The 18196-nt window shown below is 47.1% G+C and overlaps 1 protein-coding gene across 1 annotated transcript; it reads right to left on the minus strand.

Annotated features, from left to right (window-relative positions):
* Window positions 1-6071: 6071 nt before the first annotated feature.
* Window positions 6072-14589, minus strand: Tysnd1 (trypsin like peroxisomal matrix peptidase 1). Its single transcript, XM_090346475.1, has 4 exons — window positions 13318-14589; window positions 11180-11310; window positions 10130-10315; window positions 6072-6965 (listed from the first exon to the last, which is right to left on the minus strand). Exons 1-4 carry the CDS (start codon window positions 14481-14483, stop codon window positions 6748-6750), a joined length of 1701 nt encoding a protein of 566 aa, XP_090202601.1. The 5' UTR covers window positions 14484-14589; the 3' UTR covers window positions 6072-6747.
* Window positions 14590-18196: the final 3607 nt, after the last annotated feature.

The raw sequence follows: 18196 nt of genomic DNA on the forward strand, positions 1-18196 counted from the left end.
CCTAATCCTAATCTGCCTATCCAGCACACCCGCTGGACTCACCTAACATGTCTTAGTCCCGAAGATGACTGCCTGTCAGATGTTAGACATCTTCGGACTAAGAGATGTCAGAGAGGCAAGTTAGGACATCGTCTTCTTTTTTGAAGGAGTGGGTCTGGTACCCCGACTTAAAAGGGCCTCAGCTCTTGTTCCCTTTTCTTGCTCATGGCTGGTACTCTATCACTTACTTGAGCCATGGCCGACAGTTCAGCTATTTGCTGGTTAGTAGAAGATGGAGTCTCAGGTTTTTCTGCTTTGGCTGACTTGGAACCTCATCCTGTAGGTATCCATTTCCTGAGACAGGCTTGAGCGCCTGGCACCAGACAACCATCTCCATCTTCTTAATGTACATATCAGCACCTACCTTAAGAGCTATGTGGAGAATCCAGTGAGAACACTTTCGTGAAGTGTTTGGTGTGATGCCAGCCACACAACAGCAATACCTACATAGCCAAGTCCAGTATTACAGATGTTTTATATTCCAGATTAGCCAGTGGGCAGGCGAATCCTAAATTCATTTGGGAACTTCTTTAATCAGACTGGCTCACTCTCTCCTTCCTATTTTGTACATTTTTTTACATGCTGTGATCAGAAATAAGACAGGGTAATACAACAGTGGCTCACATCTGTAATCCTAGCTACTCAGGAGGCTGAAATCTGAGAATCACTCTTCGAAGCCAGTCCAGACAGAAAAGTCTGTGAGACTCTTCAATAAATAAAAGCCGGAAGTGGCACTATGGCTCAAGTGGTCATGCGCTAATCTTGAGCACAAAGAGCTCAGGGGATAGTGCCCAGGCCCTGAGTTCAAGCCCTAGAACCAGAAGAAAAAAAAAAAGAGACAGGGCTGGGTATATAGCTTAGTGGTAGAGTACTTACCCAGCATGCACGAAGCCTCGGGGTTGATTCCTCAGCACCACATAAACAGAAAAAGCCAGAAGTGGTGCTGTGGCTCAAGTGGTAGAGTGCTGGCCTTGAGCACAAAGCTCAGAGACAGTGTTCAGGCAAAGTTCAAGTCCCAGGATTGGCCAAAAAAAAAAAAAAAAAAAAAAGGACAGGGTAATAGGACAAATGCCATCAAAGTACATTAGTTATACACATGGAAATTTCATAATGGCATCCTTTTGCACAATTAACAGCATGGCATTGGCACAAAATAGACAAGAAGATCAATGAAACAAGATAGAAGATCCAGAAATAAAACCACATATCTATAGTCAACTTATATTTGACAAAGGAGCCAGAGATATACAGTGGAATAAATACAGCCTCTTCAGTTATGGTGCTGGGAAAACTGGGCAGCCACATGCAGAAAACTAAAAATTGATCCCAGCCTGTCATCATGCACAAACATTAACTCAAAATGTAAAGAAATTATTTAATGAAAACTGCAAAAAACCTAAAGAAAAAAATCAAAGAGGATACCAGGAAATGGAAAGACATCCCATGCGCATGCATAGGGAGAACCAACATAGTGAAAATGGTCATACTGCCAAAATTGATATACAATTTCAATGCAATCCCCATCAAAATCAAATGTCATGTTTAACAAGTATTCAAGAAGGGAATCTCTATATGCAATTACTGGAACATAGAACATAATTAAAATTAAGTTGAGAGTTTATATGCCATATATATTAATCTATATACAATAACATGTCTATAGAATATATATCCCAACATAGATTTTTATTTCTATGTAGTTATATTTATATCTCCAAACTGTGTCAATAACCTTGGGTACCCAAATATTGAGTCACCGCTCCTGTACTGTTTGCATCAAAGACCTCAATATCAGACCTGGAATGGCTACATGATAGAGTAGGAGAGACTCTGGAACTCAGGCACAGTCCTGGGCTTGAGCTCAGGGCCTGAGCACTGTCCTTGGACTTTCTCAAGGCTAGAGCTCTACCACTTGAGCCTCAGCACCACTTCCGACTTTTTTCTAAGTATGTGGTACCAAGGAATCGAACCCGGGTCTTCATGCATGCTAGGCAAGCACTTTAACCACTAGGCCAAACTCCCAGCCCAGGCAAAAACTTCTTGAACAGAGTCCCAGGATCACAACAGATTGGAGAGAGACTGGACAAATGGGACTACCTAAAAATAAAAAGTTTATGCACAAAGACATAGCTACTAAAGTAGAAAGACAGCCAACCAACTGGGAAAAGATATTTAGCAATAATACATCAGAGAAAGAGGACCTATTGCACTGCTGGTGGGACTGTAAACTAGCTCAGCCACTGTGGAAGGCAGCTTGGAAGTTTCTTAAAAAAACTAAAAATAGGCCTATGTTGGGTGAGATAAGTCAAGACCAAAGGAACAAAAGGTGTATGGTCCCTTGATATGTGGATATTAGATCCAAACAGTACAAGAGCGATGGCTCAATATTTGGGTACCCAAGCTTATGGACATGGTCTTGGGGATATAAACATAACTACATAGACATAAAAATCTATGTTGGGATATATACTCTATAGACATAATGTTATAGTATATAGATTAATACGTATGGCATACAAATTCTCAGCTTAATTTTAATCATGTTCTAAAATCTATGTGCCAGTGATTGCATATAGAGATTCCCTTCTTGAATACTTGTCAAACATGATATTTGAAATATGATGCATAAATCAGTGTTAATAAAATCTTTCAATAATAATAAAGATAAACTAGTACCAGAATGCGGGTGTAGAGAGCCAGGAGCCTAACCTGCCCTCGTCCTACCTGCCAGGAAACTGCTAGCTAAATAAACTGGTGGTACACCAAGTTCCACATTTGTCGTGGGCTTTGCAAATGTTCATTAGCTCTCATCCTCTTTTCTGTTCTTACAGGCATTTCACTCTGACACTAAGAAGGATATCTTAGACATGTTCTTTGGGCACAGACCTCACTTGGCTAGATTGTGTCTAGCAGTGACTCCAGAATCCGGTTTCCTACAAATTCAATATTGTTTGCCAAATGAATATTTTTTAATTAAGGTATAATCTGTATGAGCAGAGTAAAAAAATCAATGAGGTCAAGATTGTGTAATCATCACTACCACCTATATGCAACTCTATAGCATCTTCAACATCGCATATCAAATCCATCACAAGTCACTGTCCATTCTTTTTTTTTTTTTTTTTTTTTTTGTGGGTCATGGGACTTGAACTGGGCATGGGCACTGTCCCTGAGATCTTCAGCTCAAGGCTACCTCCCTACCCTTGAGCCAAGCCCCACTTTGGTTTTCTAGAGGTTAGAGATAAGAGTCTGAGGTCCTTTTGTACCCGGGCTGGCTTTGAACCTTGATCCTCAGATTTCAGCCTCCTGAGGAGCTAAGATTACAGGTGTGAGCCACCTCACCCGCCCGGCTAAGTCACTGCCATTCTTGACTCATCCAGCCCCAGCCTTTGACATCCAGAAGGATTCTTTTTTTTCTTTTTCTGGGGTGCACTAGGGTTTGAACTCAAGTCTTCATTCAGCCCTTTGCTTTTAGTTTGTTCTTCAGATAGCATGCTATTTTTTTTTTTTTTTGCACCAGGCTGGCTCTGATCAAGGGGATCTTACTACCTCCACCTCCCAAGTACCTGGAACCACTGCTGTGTTCACTACGACAGCTCAGTTTATTTCTGATGAAATAATCCCACCAGTACTCTGAAAATGTATAGCTAATACTATTGGACATTATGTGTCTGCATACCTCCTTGAGTTCCTTTTCACATAGGTCTTTCAGGGTAAGTTTTACTCTTCTGTTTTATAGATGAAGGCACTGAGGCCTCTATGGATTAGGGAACTCAGCTAGTAAAGCCGTAGGGTTAGGCCTCAAACAGAGGCTGGAAACACAGTCCTGATACCAGAAAGTCCTTCAACAGGGCAGGAGGAATCCCTAAGGGAGCTAGAGGGCATGGAGTGGGTAAAGCAGTCTCAATTGTATCAAACATGTGAGAAATTCACTGGACACCTGCCAGTTAGTTCCATGCCTCACAGAAGTGAACAGAAACATGACGACCTTCCTGGGACAGGGAGATGATCTTGGGCTTGGGAGATATTCTTGGGCCTTTCCAAAGAAGCTGGGTCTGAACCTGGATGGAAACAGCTCCAACTGGCAGGGTACAAGGGGTACACACAGAGAAAGGTGGAAAGGAGAGAGACGTGTGAGGTGGCCAAGCACCGGGCTCTCAGCATGACTTGTCAGGGCTGGAGAAAACAAAGTTTTCAGGTCCCCACTTCAGAAGTGGCAGAGTGGCAGGCAGAAAACAGGTTCTCATGCCACCCTCTGTGCCACCTCCTCTTTGCCCACCCAGCAGTGCCCATAGCTTTGGAATTGAAAAACAGGGATGACTAGTAAAGAATAGACTTTTGTCTTTTAACAGCTAGGTGCCAAAAGTAGTGGGAAGGTGTGGTGGTTCCACTTCTCAGAAGTTTGCTTCATGGAGACAACAAGCACATTATATAACGTCAGACAATCAAGGAGGAAGAGCAGCTGCCTCCAACAGGCCTGAGGTCATTCTCGACACAAGACAAGAGAACATCTTGCTGCTCCAGGCTGGGGGAGCCTCATCAGGAGCCCAGATCTACTGCTAGGACAAACAGACCCTCAACTCATAATGGTTCAACAACTGAAGAGCATGTCCCACTGGGATGTCAGTTCCAGGCCAGCGGTGCCTGGTTCTGTCATCAGGAACCAGGCTAATGGAGGCTATGTTCTCCATTACACACGGCTTCCAAGGCTTCTTGTGGGGGTTGCCTTGGTCCCTACCAGGGATGTGATAGTAATTGTCAAGAAAAGGTCAGATAGAAGGTTCTTTCAGACCTGGCCTAGAAGTGCTTCACCTTCCTTCTGCCCTCTGCATGAGCTGAAATTCCTGGACACAACTCAGTGTGTGTCCAAGAAGGAAATGGATGTTGGGTTGGGAATGTGGCTTAGTGCATACCTAGCATGCATGAAGCCCTGGGTTCTGTTCCTGTTACTACATCAATAGAAAAAGCTGGAAGTGATGCTATGGCTCAAGCAGTAGAGTGCTAGCCTTGAGCAAAAGAAGCTCAGGGACAATGCCTGGGTTAAGACTCCAGAACCCAGGCCCAGTACCACAAGGAGCTCGGATCCCTTGATCACTTTTGCATAAGAACTAACTTTCCCTTCCCGGTCACATACTACTTTACTTAGTAAACTTCTGTTGTCTTCAGTCACTAAAATAAGGAGTATATGTTTATCTGCATTGTCCTAACTCATCTTACTCAACAGCCTGTCTATATGAGGCTTCAGGCCCTACCCTTATCAGTTTCCCAGCACTACCTTATTCTGTGTTGAGAATGTCCTCAGGCCTGGCACAGACTTTCCTCTCTGTGACCTCACCCCACATCTTCTACCTCTTGTGGGACTTGCTCTTTCCCACACCCACCAGTCACGCCTTCATCATCTTCTCTACTGGCCTGTGTAACTAGTCTCAGGGCCTCAGTTTCACTCCTTTCTAATTTTCTCTCTTCTTAGCACTCCCAGATCATGTGGTTTTATCTTTCTCATCCCACCTCTCACTACTCTCATCTTCCCTACTTCCAGTTTGATTCTTAGGCCAAGCCCTTCCTGCTTGGTTTAGCCCCTACCTTTTCCAGATGGCATTTGGTGGTCTGTGAACATCCTTTCTTAGCGGTCCAGGGTACCAAGTACATCCATGAGGTGTTTGCTCTTACTTTGGCCTCATTGACCCTCTTGTTTTAGTTTTTGTGGTGCCAGGGAGGGAAACTAAGGCCTCAAACCTGCTAGGCAAGTGCTGCCCACCCCCAGAGTTAAACCTCATTGTTTGAATACCCACCTAGCTAGACTCCAGCACAACCTACGCATATCCCAGGTATTCTGTACATACCTGCTGCCAGGCTGAGACCACCCCCTTCTGGGATCCTCAAGTTCTAGGCAAGTCCCCAGCATAGCTAGTTGAGGCCAGCCCAACAGAACACCCTCCACAATGAACCCCTGGCTGGGAAGCTGCACAAACGGACAGGTTTCCTAGCCCAGTGCCATCCAAACTGTAATGCGGAGAAAAAGACACTGACATACAGGCACACAAAGACTGTCCAGTAGTTTATTCCCAAGCCCCAACCACATGTGCCATCTCCCCCAAATGTCTGGACTGATCTGTGGGCTGGAAAATGAAGGCACTGTGTCAGACTAACGGCCCAGGCATGCTGTCTTGCAGGAACCATGCTGCCCACATGTGCGGCACTACAGGGACACACTCCTGTCCATTCCCTCATCTCCGTGCCTAAGAGCAGGGTCTTTGTGCTGATGTATTCCAAGCAAACTCAAGCCACCTGCCACTCCTAAATGCAAAGAGGCAGCTCATGGGCACAGCCCCTGGGAAGCAGCTGCTCCAGATAGCCAGCAGCCTTCAAGCGAATAGCTGTCCAACCAGAGCTGGTCCTGTCTTCCCCCAGCATCTGCCTACAAGGACCAGGGCCTTCAAGCAATTGTCCTGGAGTCCTAGAGGGGAAAACCACATAGGCAAGCCTAGTGCTAGGGACAGAAATGAGGCTCAAGAAAGCACCCTAAAGCAGATCCCATCTCACTAAAGTGAAATCAGTGCCTGGCCCAGAGTCCCAAGTCCCAGACCAGAGTCAGAGGTGGAGATCTGCAGTCACCCGGCTGGGCTCCCAACCCTGTGACTGCCAACTACCTCCACATCATTTCCCAGAGCAAACAATGGTCCCTCTCATCCAGAGGGTAACACGGCCTCAGAGCTTGCTCCGTGGGGCCTGGGGCAGGGGCTGCTGCAGCCGCCACACCACCCTGACTGGCTCAGCAGCATGGTCCAAATCCCGGAGGCCACCAAGGTCACCGGTCTGACTATACCGCCTCAGGGCTGGCTGGAGCACGGTGATGGGAATGCTGAAGTTTAGGTGTGGGTAGGTAGCCCCTGTGTTATTATCCCGGGTGTTGCTGGTGACCACGCCTGTTGGAAAGTCAGAGAACAAAATAAGTAAGGAGGGAAGAAGGAGCCACTTGGTCCTGTTAGGACCCCAGGAGACAGACACTGAATATCCTGCTATGGATATCTGTTCTGCATACTCTGTCCTCTTCCCAGCCTCCTTCATGCCAGCCTGATCTAACGCTCTGGTCACTTTTTATCCTTCAGTTCTGTTTAAGGGGACATCTTCCTGGTATCTAGAGAATTATCTGGCACAAAGCAGGCCCTCAACAAATACGTGCTTAAACGAATGGATAACTGAACCAGACTCAAAGATATGTTTTTCTCAGCCTGTACAGTGGATATCATTAAGATAATTTTATACTTAAAGAGGCCTCACCTAAATAGTTATTTTTATTGCCTTTCATTCAGCTTTCTCTTTGGGCAACATCTTGCTATCAGAATACATTCATCAGAACCAAAAGCTCACTTTGGTAGGAGAATACTGATCAAACTGCAAAACTGCCCGGACATCAGTTTTTTTGCAAATGTCCTTTTTCTCTTCCAGGACCCCACATCCTTCCTCAGCCCATCCTTATCTTGAGGCCTGTTCACTTGGAAGACTGCAAGACAGTTCTTTTGTTCAATGGCTCTCAGGTAAATCCCTGTAGGAGCAATATTTCCTACTCAGTACATCATATCAGGAGGCACCAGGTGTCTATATGAATACTACATATTTAAAAGTGCTGGGGATTGAGCCTAGAGCCGCATACACGCCAGGCAAACACTGAACCATGGAGCTACACTCAAATATTCAACCACTGAGCTATACCCCAGCCCTTATGCTTAGGACTGGTGATGTTAACCTTGATCATTTGGCTAAGCTGGTATCTACTAAGCCTTTCTCCCCAAAATGAGGAATTCTTTTGCAAGCACTAAATATTCCATGGAAAACACAAATGCTGTTTATACTTAATTTCTGCACACGATTTTATAGTACTTGTGCTTTTGCATTAGCACGTGCAAACATGGTATCTTAACATGATTTTGACTTCCCTTATTTTTTTTCCTCTACATGTATTAATTAGAATTGTATAAAGAACTACAGCGTGTCTCCATTTCTAAACTCACTTGCTTATTTCTATCAGTGTGGACTCATATATATTCACTCTTCTTTGGTTTATAATCTCATACTAGTGCTACCTATTTTGTTGTCAGACCTGTTCCAACAGGAGCTCCTTCCAGTTGGCTCCTGGTCAACATGTGACATGCCCCACTTGACACTGCTGTTAGCTCTTTCTTTCTGAACAAGACACTCAAGAATTATCTTAGATTTTCCTTGTCCAAGCCCTGGAATCAACTAGTTCTTCATTCCTTTGTTAGAGCACAGTATTTAGAAACCAGTCTGGACTGTAAATGTGCTCAGCACTGCATTGCTCCTTACCCTTCTCGGTGGACAGACAGAGCTAAAAGATGTGTGCGTGTGTGTGCGTGCCTGTGTGTGTGCCTGTGTGTGTGCCTGTGTGTATGTGTGTGTGTGTGTGTGTGTGTGTGTATACTAATGTATTCACACATGGCTGGGTTTATTTCTGTATCCACACTTCTGTCAACTAGGAAATGTGACAAGTTACTCTAGGAATGATATAACCTCACCGAAGGCAGAGACAGGGGTGAAGCCCAGTGGTAGAACACAAGCATACACAAGGCCCTGGGTGCAATCCCAGTACTGGGAGAGAGGGGACAACAAAAACAACAATGCACAGAAAATACTCAACTCTACTTGCTAGAGTTGATTCTTCAGGGGTGTGGGAATGGTAATTCTAAAACTACAACTACATACCAGGGTTGAACAAACACGTACACAAATGATAGAAACTAACAGCAAGGTTTTCAACTACCTAAGAAAAAGGTTTAAATAAGGAAAGGCAGAAATAATAAAGGCTTAACACATCCTAAGTGGTGCTATATAGACAGCCGTACAAGTTTCCAAAGGAAAAATTGGCTTTTTCCTAAAGACTCTGGTTTTCGTTTTGTTTTTGGCTTTTTGTTTTGGTTCTAGGCTTAAACCCAGGGCCTTGTGAATGGTAGCTCTACCACTTAGCTACCTGCCCTCTGTTTTCAAAATCTTTATTAGTTACCAAGTTGCATTTTTTCCCCTTATAATCACAGCCACGTGGGAAGTTACAAACGAGCTGATTTTTTGTTTGTTTTTTGCCAGTTGTGGGGCTTGAACTCAAGGCCTGGGCACTGTCCTTAGACACTTTTTGCTTAAGGCTAGTGCTCTGCCACTTGAGCCACAGTGCCACTTTCAGCTTTTTCTATGCATGTAATATTGAGGAATTGAACCCAGGGCTTTGTGCATGTGAGGCAAGCACTCTATCACTAGGCTACACTCCTGGCCCAAGAGGTTCTCTTTTTTCAGTCCAGCCTAGGCAGAAAAATTTTCAAGAGGCCCCTTCTTAATCCATAGCTAGCACAGTGCTATGCGGTAAGTGCTATGTATCCTAAACTATGTGGGAGAATGAAAGCATGAGATTCACATCTCCAAGTGAGCTCATGTCCCAAAGTCTTTAAGACTTTCTCACCACAGAAGGAAATTGTACACAGTAACCCATGTTTGTCATCCCAATAACTAGAGGAAGCCTAAAATAGGTGGATGTCAGTCCAGGGACCTATCTGGACAGGAAGATCCTAGATCAAAAATAACCAGCAAGAAACGGAGCTGGATTGTGAGGCTCTGTACATTAAATCCCAGCACAGGGGGGAAAAAAACAAACAATAAACAAAATCTTCTAACTTTTTGTGATCTAAGAGCAATTTTCCCTCATGGTAACAATCTGTTATAGCTAAGCAGGCATCCCAGCATTCCACTCCCGACCCCACTCCCAGTGAATCCTGCCCTACACCTACACTCACCTACACCTACACCTGACACCCTTAGCGTTTAATCTAACTCTTGAATTTCACAGAACTGAGTAAGAGACTTACCTAAGGTCATGCAGTGGGTTGGTGGCAGAGAAGAGATATCTTCCCACTCAGCTCAGCACCCCTTCCTCTCTGCCCTCAAAGCCAGAGCATCCTGAAAACCTTGGCTAACTAACTCTGGGGCGTCTTCCCAGACAGAGGGCCTTCCCAGAGCCACAGCATCTGCTGATAGGACTGAGGCTTTGGCAAGGGGAAGGTTGAGAAAAGGCCAAGGAGCTGATTACCCAGGAGGTCCCCTGAGTGGGTAGAGAAGAGGGGTCCCCCACTGGAGCCTCCATGCACGGCACACGTGGTCTGTAGCATCACCGGTGTGTCGTCCACCTGCACCACAGCTGACAGGATGCCTGAGGTCACAGAGGGCCCACAGGCCTGACCGAAGATGCCGAAGCCCACCACACTGACAGCCTCGCCTGCCAGAGGAAAGGAGAATACAGCTAGGGACTCTGTTCTGGCAGGATTTTGCCCCTCTCACCTCCCACCACCACAAAGGTCCAACCTTCTCTGCCCTGTGTGTTTCTGCTCAGATACTCCCTGTAGGGATCCCCTTCCCATGTGCCCTTCAAGAGGTGACCAATCAAAACCACTACTTTGAGGCATTAAGCTGGTCTCCAGTCCTCGTTCCCTTGCTATACTTGGCAGGCACCTGGTGGAGTTCCTGTCACTCATCTAGGTGCTCATGTTTGTGGAACTAATACTCATTTCCTCCTGGGATGAATCTCTGAATGACAGGATGCGCTGATGGTTACTATAACAAAGCTGTGAAGGCATCTCTTACCCAGTCTTCACTATGGCCAGGAGCAAGGTGCAGCCCTGCTTGACACATGTGGAAACTGAGGCAGGGAACAGTTAAGCACTCTGTTCAAAGGCACCAGTGGCAGAAAGGTGATGCTAATCCAGAGACTGGTCCTCTATCATACCACACTGCCTCCATAAAATAAGACATCTGGCACCTATGTGGCAGCAATTTAAGGCTTGTTTCCCAAATCATGCCAAGGGAGTCTTGAAGGTACCACACTTTTCTGACCAGTCCCAAGTGTTACCAAAGGCCCAGCACTCTGACACCATACTTCTGCAGGCCCTGGGATAGGCTGATACACAAGGAGGCCTCAGCCAGAATTTGGCAAAGCCACCCTGGCTCTTTAGCTCAGCAAGGGTGGGACAGGGGGCTGGCTGCCTGATCCAGCCTAGTTAGAGGGCCCAATGTCAACTCTCCTTCCCTGAGTACAGCTCTGCTCAGACAGGTCCTCCAGCACACTCTGCCTCCTGTCCTTTACCTTCATGGAAGTGCTCAGCGGGCACAGGTGTGGGGACACCATCCAGGTCTTCCTCCAGCCGCACGACCGCTATGTCATAGGGAGATGTCTCCTGGGTGGCAAAAACCACATGTCCCCAGATTGTAACATTCCTGGAAGCAAAGGAAACAAATGACAGGCTTGATTTCTGACCCCTAGGTCCTGAGAGAGAGCAAGGAGATGACAGTAATGATAAAATCAGGGACTTGGGGCCAGGAGTTTGGCCTACTGTGCTTGCCTAGCATGCACACATACCCAGGCTCAATTCCTCGGTACCACTTACACAGAAAAGGCCGGAAGTGGTGCTGTGGCTCAAGTGATAGAGCTCTAGCTTCGAGAGTTTAAGCCCCAGGACTGGCAAAAGATTTCCTGGGGGTCAGGAAATCTGGATGTAAGCCCTGTAACCTACCAGTTAGCAGCTCTGGGTGAGCATGCTTGCTCTACCAATATAATCAATTTTGCAAAGCTTCTTCTACCTCATCACAATAAATAATTGACTCCAGGTAAGCACTATAGGCCAGGCCTGGTGTAAGTGCTTACATCCTCATAAACCTATCAGCCAGGCAGTAGTATTATCCTCACTTTAGATGGTACAAGTGAGGCCCAGAGAGGTTAAGTAGCCTACCCAAAGTCTTAGGGAAAGAAGCAAGGGCCAGGGAAAGCACACAAGACTCTTCTTCATAATCCGAGAGCGTGGCCTAGTGGTTGAAGCCCTGGGTTCAATTTCTTAGTACCACATTCACAGAAAAGGCTGGAAGCAGTGCTGTGGCTCAAGTGGTATAGCGCTAGCCTTGAGAAAGCTCAAGGATAGTGGCCAGGCTCTGAGTTTTGGTTTTTTTTTTAAGCCAGACAAGGGTTGCTTGTATCTATAATCCTAGCTACTCAGAAAGCTGAGATCTGAGGATAACGGTTCAAAGCCAGCCCGGGCACGAAAGTATGTGAGATTCTTATCTTCAAGTAAGCACCAGAAAACTGGAAGTAGAGTTGTGGCTCAAGTGGTAGAGCACTAGCCTTGAGCTGAAATGCTCAGGGACAGTGCCCAGGCCCAGAGTTCAAGCCCCAGCACAGACAGACAAAAAGAAAAAAAACAAAAGCAAAAACAAACTTCTTCATTGCCTCACTGACTCTAAACAATCCAGTCAGTGAGTGGACAGCATGTGCTTTACCCTCTTTGGTCCTAATTTAGAACCATGCTGGTACTTCACAGCACATTATGTCCCAGGATCTACCTTGTCCAAGACTGTACATGTCAACATACCAGAGACTGCTTAGACTATTAAGTACTATCCCATGCTCACCTGGGGGTACCTGGCTACACTCTTCAGGGGTAGAAGAGTAGAGGGGAGAGTAGAGTTGAGGGAAGGGTAGTTGGGGGGGGGTGTCATACCACAGGGCTATCTTCTTTGTCAGTCTCCCATTTCAGGGACTGTTCTGGGTCAGCTGTACTGCGTTAGTCTCAGGGATTCAGTGGAGGGACTGGAAAGGATGGCCTGAAAGACTGGGTTGAAGTAGAAATGAGGAAGGTGCTAGCTTTGGCCTGAGGGTACAGAACAGAACATGCTAGAAATTCAAACCAGAGGCCAATGTCCTCACTGCCAGAGCAAATCCAAGCAAAGGAAGGCAAGTAAAGGAGGGCAAGGGTGACATTCCCTACAATGGGAACAAAGAACCAACCTGGCTGTCCACCAAGGCAGTCCAGAACACATCTGTCTGACTGAAAAACACCACAGCCTAGTTAGGTAGAACCTCACATCTGTAATTTTCATATAAGCAGGGCAGCTCTGGCTAGGCCCTAGGAAAACCTGAAGAAGATTTCTCAGGCCCACCTCATCACTCCTAGGGCCTCTCACCACCACTTCCAGAGCTGAAGTGAGCAGGGTAGAGAATCTGGTCAAAAGACTTAGTGGGATGCAAGGTGCAGGGTTATGAGACGGAGAGGCTGACCAGTTCTACATGTCCCGGACACATGGACTCCAATTGTCTTGGAGCTTGTCAGCTTGCCCTGCCTGAAGGCTGGGAGCCCCGGACGAGCCTCTGGATGCCTCACCCACACTGCAGACCCAAAGCACGGAGGAGGGCGGAGGCCTCCACTGTCCTCACCTGAACACGGAAGGCCTTACCTGGGGGTATTGGAGTGAACCAGGACCTTGGCCATCTCCCGCGGGGCCACATGCCGGCAAGTCACCACGAGACGAGGCGCCAAGGCCACTCCGGATCCCCAGACGGTGCCGCACTCAACCAGCACGGCCGCGGCTGCCCACGGAGGCCCAGGGTCTTGCAGGGGCAGGCCCCGCGGGGCGCCCACCTCGGGCGGCAGGAGGGCAGCGAGGGCTGCACAGTCCGGGGCCAGGCTGGCGAGGGCGGCGCGGGCGGCGTGGAGCAGCGGGGCGGCGGCGCAGAGCAGTGTGAGGCCCACCCACTCGCGGGCCTTCCAGCAGAGCGGCGCGGCCACCAGTGCCACCAGCGCCCCCGCGGGTCTCGCGGCGAACACGCCGCCGCCCTCGGTGCCCGGCAGGCAGCGGGCGTCGGTGAGCAGCAGCGGCCCGGCCGCGTTGCTGAGTACGCCGCGGCTCAGCGTGTTGAGAAAGATGTCGGGGCAGAAGGCTCCGAACGGGGAGCCGCAGGCCAGCAGCGGAGCGCCCTTGGCCACACTCCCCAGAGGAGCCAGTGCCACGGCTGGCCCGCCGCCGCCCTCCTCGGCCTCCACGCTGGGCTCCACACTCAGCAGCGCGAACCAGCCCAACGCTCTCAGCTGATCCTCTTCCTCCTCCTCCGACACCTCATCGTCGGGTGCGGCGCTCACGAAGTGCCAGTGCTCGGCCGCCTCGCCTCCAAAGAGACGCGTGAAGTGGGCCCGGAAAGCGGGGCAGCTCAGCAGCAGCAGCAACTTGGCCGGGCGCGGAGGCTGCAGGGGCCGGCCGCGGGGCCGGCCGGGGGCGCTGGGCTCGAGGCCGGCGCAGCGGGGCATGCTCAGCCCCGGGCGGCTCGGCTCCGCGAGGACAGCCGGGCTCTCGGCCGTTGGCCCCCACTGCACGTGGAGGCGTAGATCGTCGCCACAACTGTCGCCTGGGAGGAACGCGGTGCCGGCCGCGGTCAGGACTCCACTGCCGGCGCGTAGGAACGGGGTGAAGATGCCCCCATGGCACAGCACCAGGCCCGGGCTCCGACTCAAGATTACCCCGCTGCAGCTCCACCAGCCCGCTTTGGGATGCCCGGCCCGGGAGGCGCTCACCACACAGCCCGCCTGCTCAGCCACCCTCATGGAGGGCCCCCACTGCCGCCCCATCGCCAGCGGCACCTGACTCTGGGGATCTTCTCCAGGACCAACTAGCGAACCAGGGCCCCAGCAACGCCGGCCACAGCTGGACGAGACGGGCGCAAGCACTGACTCAGGGCTTCCTCATCCAAGCCGATTGGCTGAGCCTCAGCAGACCCGACCCGATTGGCTGGGCACGGCGCCGAGCCCGGATTGGCTGTGAACCCTGCCTTCCCCCGCCCTAACTTGGGTTGACTCAACCTGCGGGATTTACGAAAGCAGATGGTACCAGAGCTAGCCCTGGGAGAGAGAGGTGTGTGGCCTCACCAGGGGTGAGAGGGAAGGAGAGGAGAGTGGGTCTTTGATGTTTTGGGGGGTTTCCAGAAAGGGTAATAAATAACAATGATGTAGCTAAACTTGGCCAGGATGTAGCCTCTGCATAGGTGTCAGGGACCTTTGGCTTCTGACCCCTGAGATAATATGTGAATTATTTTCATTCTTTGAAGTAAATCCTAAAACAGTCCACTAGGAGGCATGAGAATTACAAAACTGCTAAGGATTTTCTTAAAGCATCAATAAGACAAATTTCACAGGAACTATTTGTCCTAAACTTAAATGCTCTTTAAATTGACCATAACTAACAGTAGCTAAAGTAAAACACTTATAATCATACAGCCATACGTATGTCTATGTACAAACATGTCACATAACACTCAGGGTTTATGTTAGGCTAGAAGCCAAGCCCTTTTCTTTCGAGGCCATAATGAAAATGGTTCAAGTCTTAAGCACAAAACAGAACACAAAACAAAACCTTACTTCTGCAACTGAACACAGAACTTCTGATTATGGGGGCTGGGAGTTTGGCCTAGTGGTAGATTGCTTGCCTAGCATGCACAAAGATCCAGGTTTGATTCCTCAGTATCACATACATAGAAAAAGCCAGAAATGGTGCTGTGGCTCAAGTGGTAGAGCTCTAGCCTTGAGAAAGCCCAAGGACAGAGCTCAGGCCCTGAGTTCAAGCACCAGTACTGGGGGAAAAAAAAAAAAAAAGCTTATAGCAGCTTATTGCAGCCCACCAAAAATGGTAGGAACTGCATTCCATTGAAACTTCATCAATTTAAATTTCATGTATTTATGTGTCACAAAATTGCATTAAAGTTTCTTTAATCATTTAAAAGTACAAAAGAAAAAAAACTGTAGCTCACAGGTCATAAATGAATGAGCAGAAAAGACAGGACCCACAAACCATAGCTGGCCTTCTCTAATACAGACTTCACTGTTAATTATTGTCAATTTAAACGGCAGTTTGATTTAGGGCAAATAGTTCCCATGTAATTTGTCAAATTGAGGCTTTTGGTTACATAAAAACTAGTTACCTGAAGTATCTGAGGGCAGGTGAGAATGAATAGTCCTGTTTGGAGGGACTTCATAATGCCCCTAAGTACTCATCACAAGCTAGACATTTTATGAAATTCTAATTTATCAATTGTCTTAGTATGTATCTATGTGAAGCATCAATGACAAACTATTCAGTTGTTATTTAAATCACACAATTTGTATGTGAATGTGTCCACTCTGGTTTGAACTCTGGGCTTCTAGCTCTAGCTTAATTTTCTTTTACTCAAGGCTTGCCCTCTACCACTTAAGCCACCCTTCTACTTCCAAGCTTCTTACTGGTTAAATGGAGATAAGTCATGGAAGGCCAAGAGTGTTGCCTAGTGATAGAGTGCTTGCTTACCTGACCTGCACAAAGCCCGGGGTTCAATTTTTCAGTATAACATACACAGAAAAAGCCAGAAGGTTAGGAGTCTGGCCTAGTAGTAAGAGTGCTTGCCTAGCATGCATGAAGATCCAGGTTTGATTCCTCAGTACTACAAACAGAAAAACAAACAAAAAAACTAGAAGTGGTGCTTTGACTCAAGTGGTAGTGCTCTGGGCTTGAGAAAGCCCAAGGACAGTGGTCAGGCCCTGAGTTCAGGCCCCAGGACTGGCAAAAAAAAAAAGTCCCATGAACTAATTTTTAGCCCAAGGTTGGCAGATCCTCAGATCTCAGCCTCCTAAGAAGCTAGGATTATAGGCATGAGCCACCAGTGCCCACTTGCATGAATTCAAATAAAATTAAAGCTACCTGGTGTATCCCCAGTGCCTCCAAAGCCCCTGGTAGGACAATCTACTTGTTAACGCCTATACATGCCACAGGACTAAAGTTAACTAACTACCCACAGCAGGCATGATCACCTTTTACTTTTATGACTCAAAAGATGGATCACAGCAAAATCTCTTACCCCAACTTCCTGGCAATTAAGACTTTCCTTTCTCTCTAGGGCTCAGTGATTCTCCCTTAATGACGTTCAAGCCTCTAGCAAAAACTGTTATACGTCAAGTTTTTCTGTGTTTATGGCAGGCCACACTGCAGAGAAATCCCAAGTCACAGCCACAGAAGCCAAGATGAGTGAGTTGGGCTGGGCTCACTGGCTCAGCCTTTGATTCTCAATTCTAGTATGCATCAAAAGGAAAACATCCTCATAGTAAGAAAGGATAACTGGACACCTCCAATAATAGAATTTTTAGTATTAAGAACCTATTATTTTGCTTACATTCTATTTGTCCCAGTACTATAATTTTGGAAGCTCATTTGATTTTTTTTCTAAAAGCAGTTTCTAGTACCAGCATCCACTAAATACTAGCATCCAAGCAATCTTTCCCTGTTTGCCACACCTGTGGCATTCTAATGGAATCTCTCCAATATGGAAAATGATGAGGGAAGTAATTAAACTGGACTCTGTTCTTGCTAGAATGTCAATTAGAGATTCTTTCCAAGCATCTGCCATCAGCATTCTGCTGGAGATGACCAATCGCCCAGGACTCACAGCATGCTGACATCCTCAAATGGTGTTAAGTTTACTACCAACCTTTTCCCTCTCCTTGTAGCAAAATTCAATTGTAAATTCAAGTCTCTCAGATCCACTTGAAATGTTTCTTTAAGTAGAAATAACCTATTTTACCTTCCCCAAACAGATGACATTATATGCTCAAACCCAGATCAAATTATTTTTCAAACAACAAAAAAATACCAAGTTTTTGTAATAGCTTTTTATTAAACTGTTTAGGATACAGATTGACTTTCTTTTGTAAATGACTGTTTTACTTTTGCTGAAACAGGACATACGCACACTCTGATAAACACAATGAAGAATCTCAATGAGAGTTCCTGTAAAAGACTCGGACCCTCTGTGGAGTCAAGCTCCTCATAGCAGCTTCTTTATGAAGAGGGTCTGTGGGCAAGAAACACACTGCTGCCACTCGGCTTCTCAACAACCTCTTTCTCCAGTGGCTAAAATAAACCACTTTCACAAAGAGCTGCCTTATGTAGAGCCCAGTTTTCTAGTTTACTACAAAGGGATGATCAGGGAGAAAGGGAGAAAAAAAACCAACACTGAAGCCATCATACTTCTCATGTCTCTGGATCGAGACATAAGGACAACCTTGAGCCAAAGGAAATAAAAAGTGTGCAAGTTGCAACTAGTTCATTCACTGACAGATTTGTTCACTTAAGGCTTTAATAAACCCTTTCCAACCTGACAATTCTGTCTTAATCCAGCTATGCCTACTGTAAACACAGTAAGTACATGCATTTCCCAGACCTACCTCATTGAGCCTCCGCCTTGAGTCCCTGGCCGTGGAGCAGATGCTTTCTTAACACATCAGTGCACTAGAGTAAGAACAAGGACACCAACTGAACC

The sequence above is a fragment of the Megascapheus bottae genome, chromosome 15 (assembly GCF_031878675.1).
Source record: "Megascapheus bottae isolate mThoBot1 chromosome 15, mThoBot2.hap1, whole genome shotgun sequence".
Taxonomy (NCBI): Eukaryota; Metazoa; Chordata; class Mammalia; order Rodentia; family Geomyidae; genus Megascapheus; species Megascapheus bottae.

Coding starts and splice junctions, on each gene's coding strand:
- Tysnd1 (XM_090346475.1), bottom strand. CDS start 14,483: ATGGGGCGGCAGTGGGGGCCCTCCATGAGGGTGGCTGAGCAGGCGGGC. Junction 11,311..13,317: donor GTTCACTCCAATACCCCCAG/GTAAGGCCTTCC, acceptor CTTTGCTTCCAG/GAATGTTACAATCTGGGGAC. Junction 10,316..11,179: donor CGCTGAGCACTTCCATGAAG/GTAAAGGACAGG, acceptor TTCCTCTGGCAG/GCGAGGCTGTCAGTGTGGTG.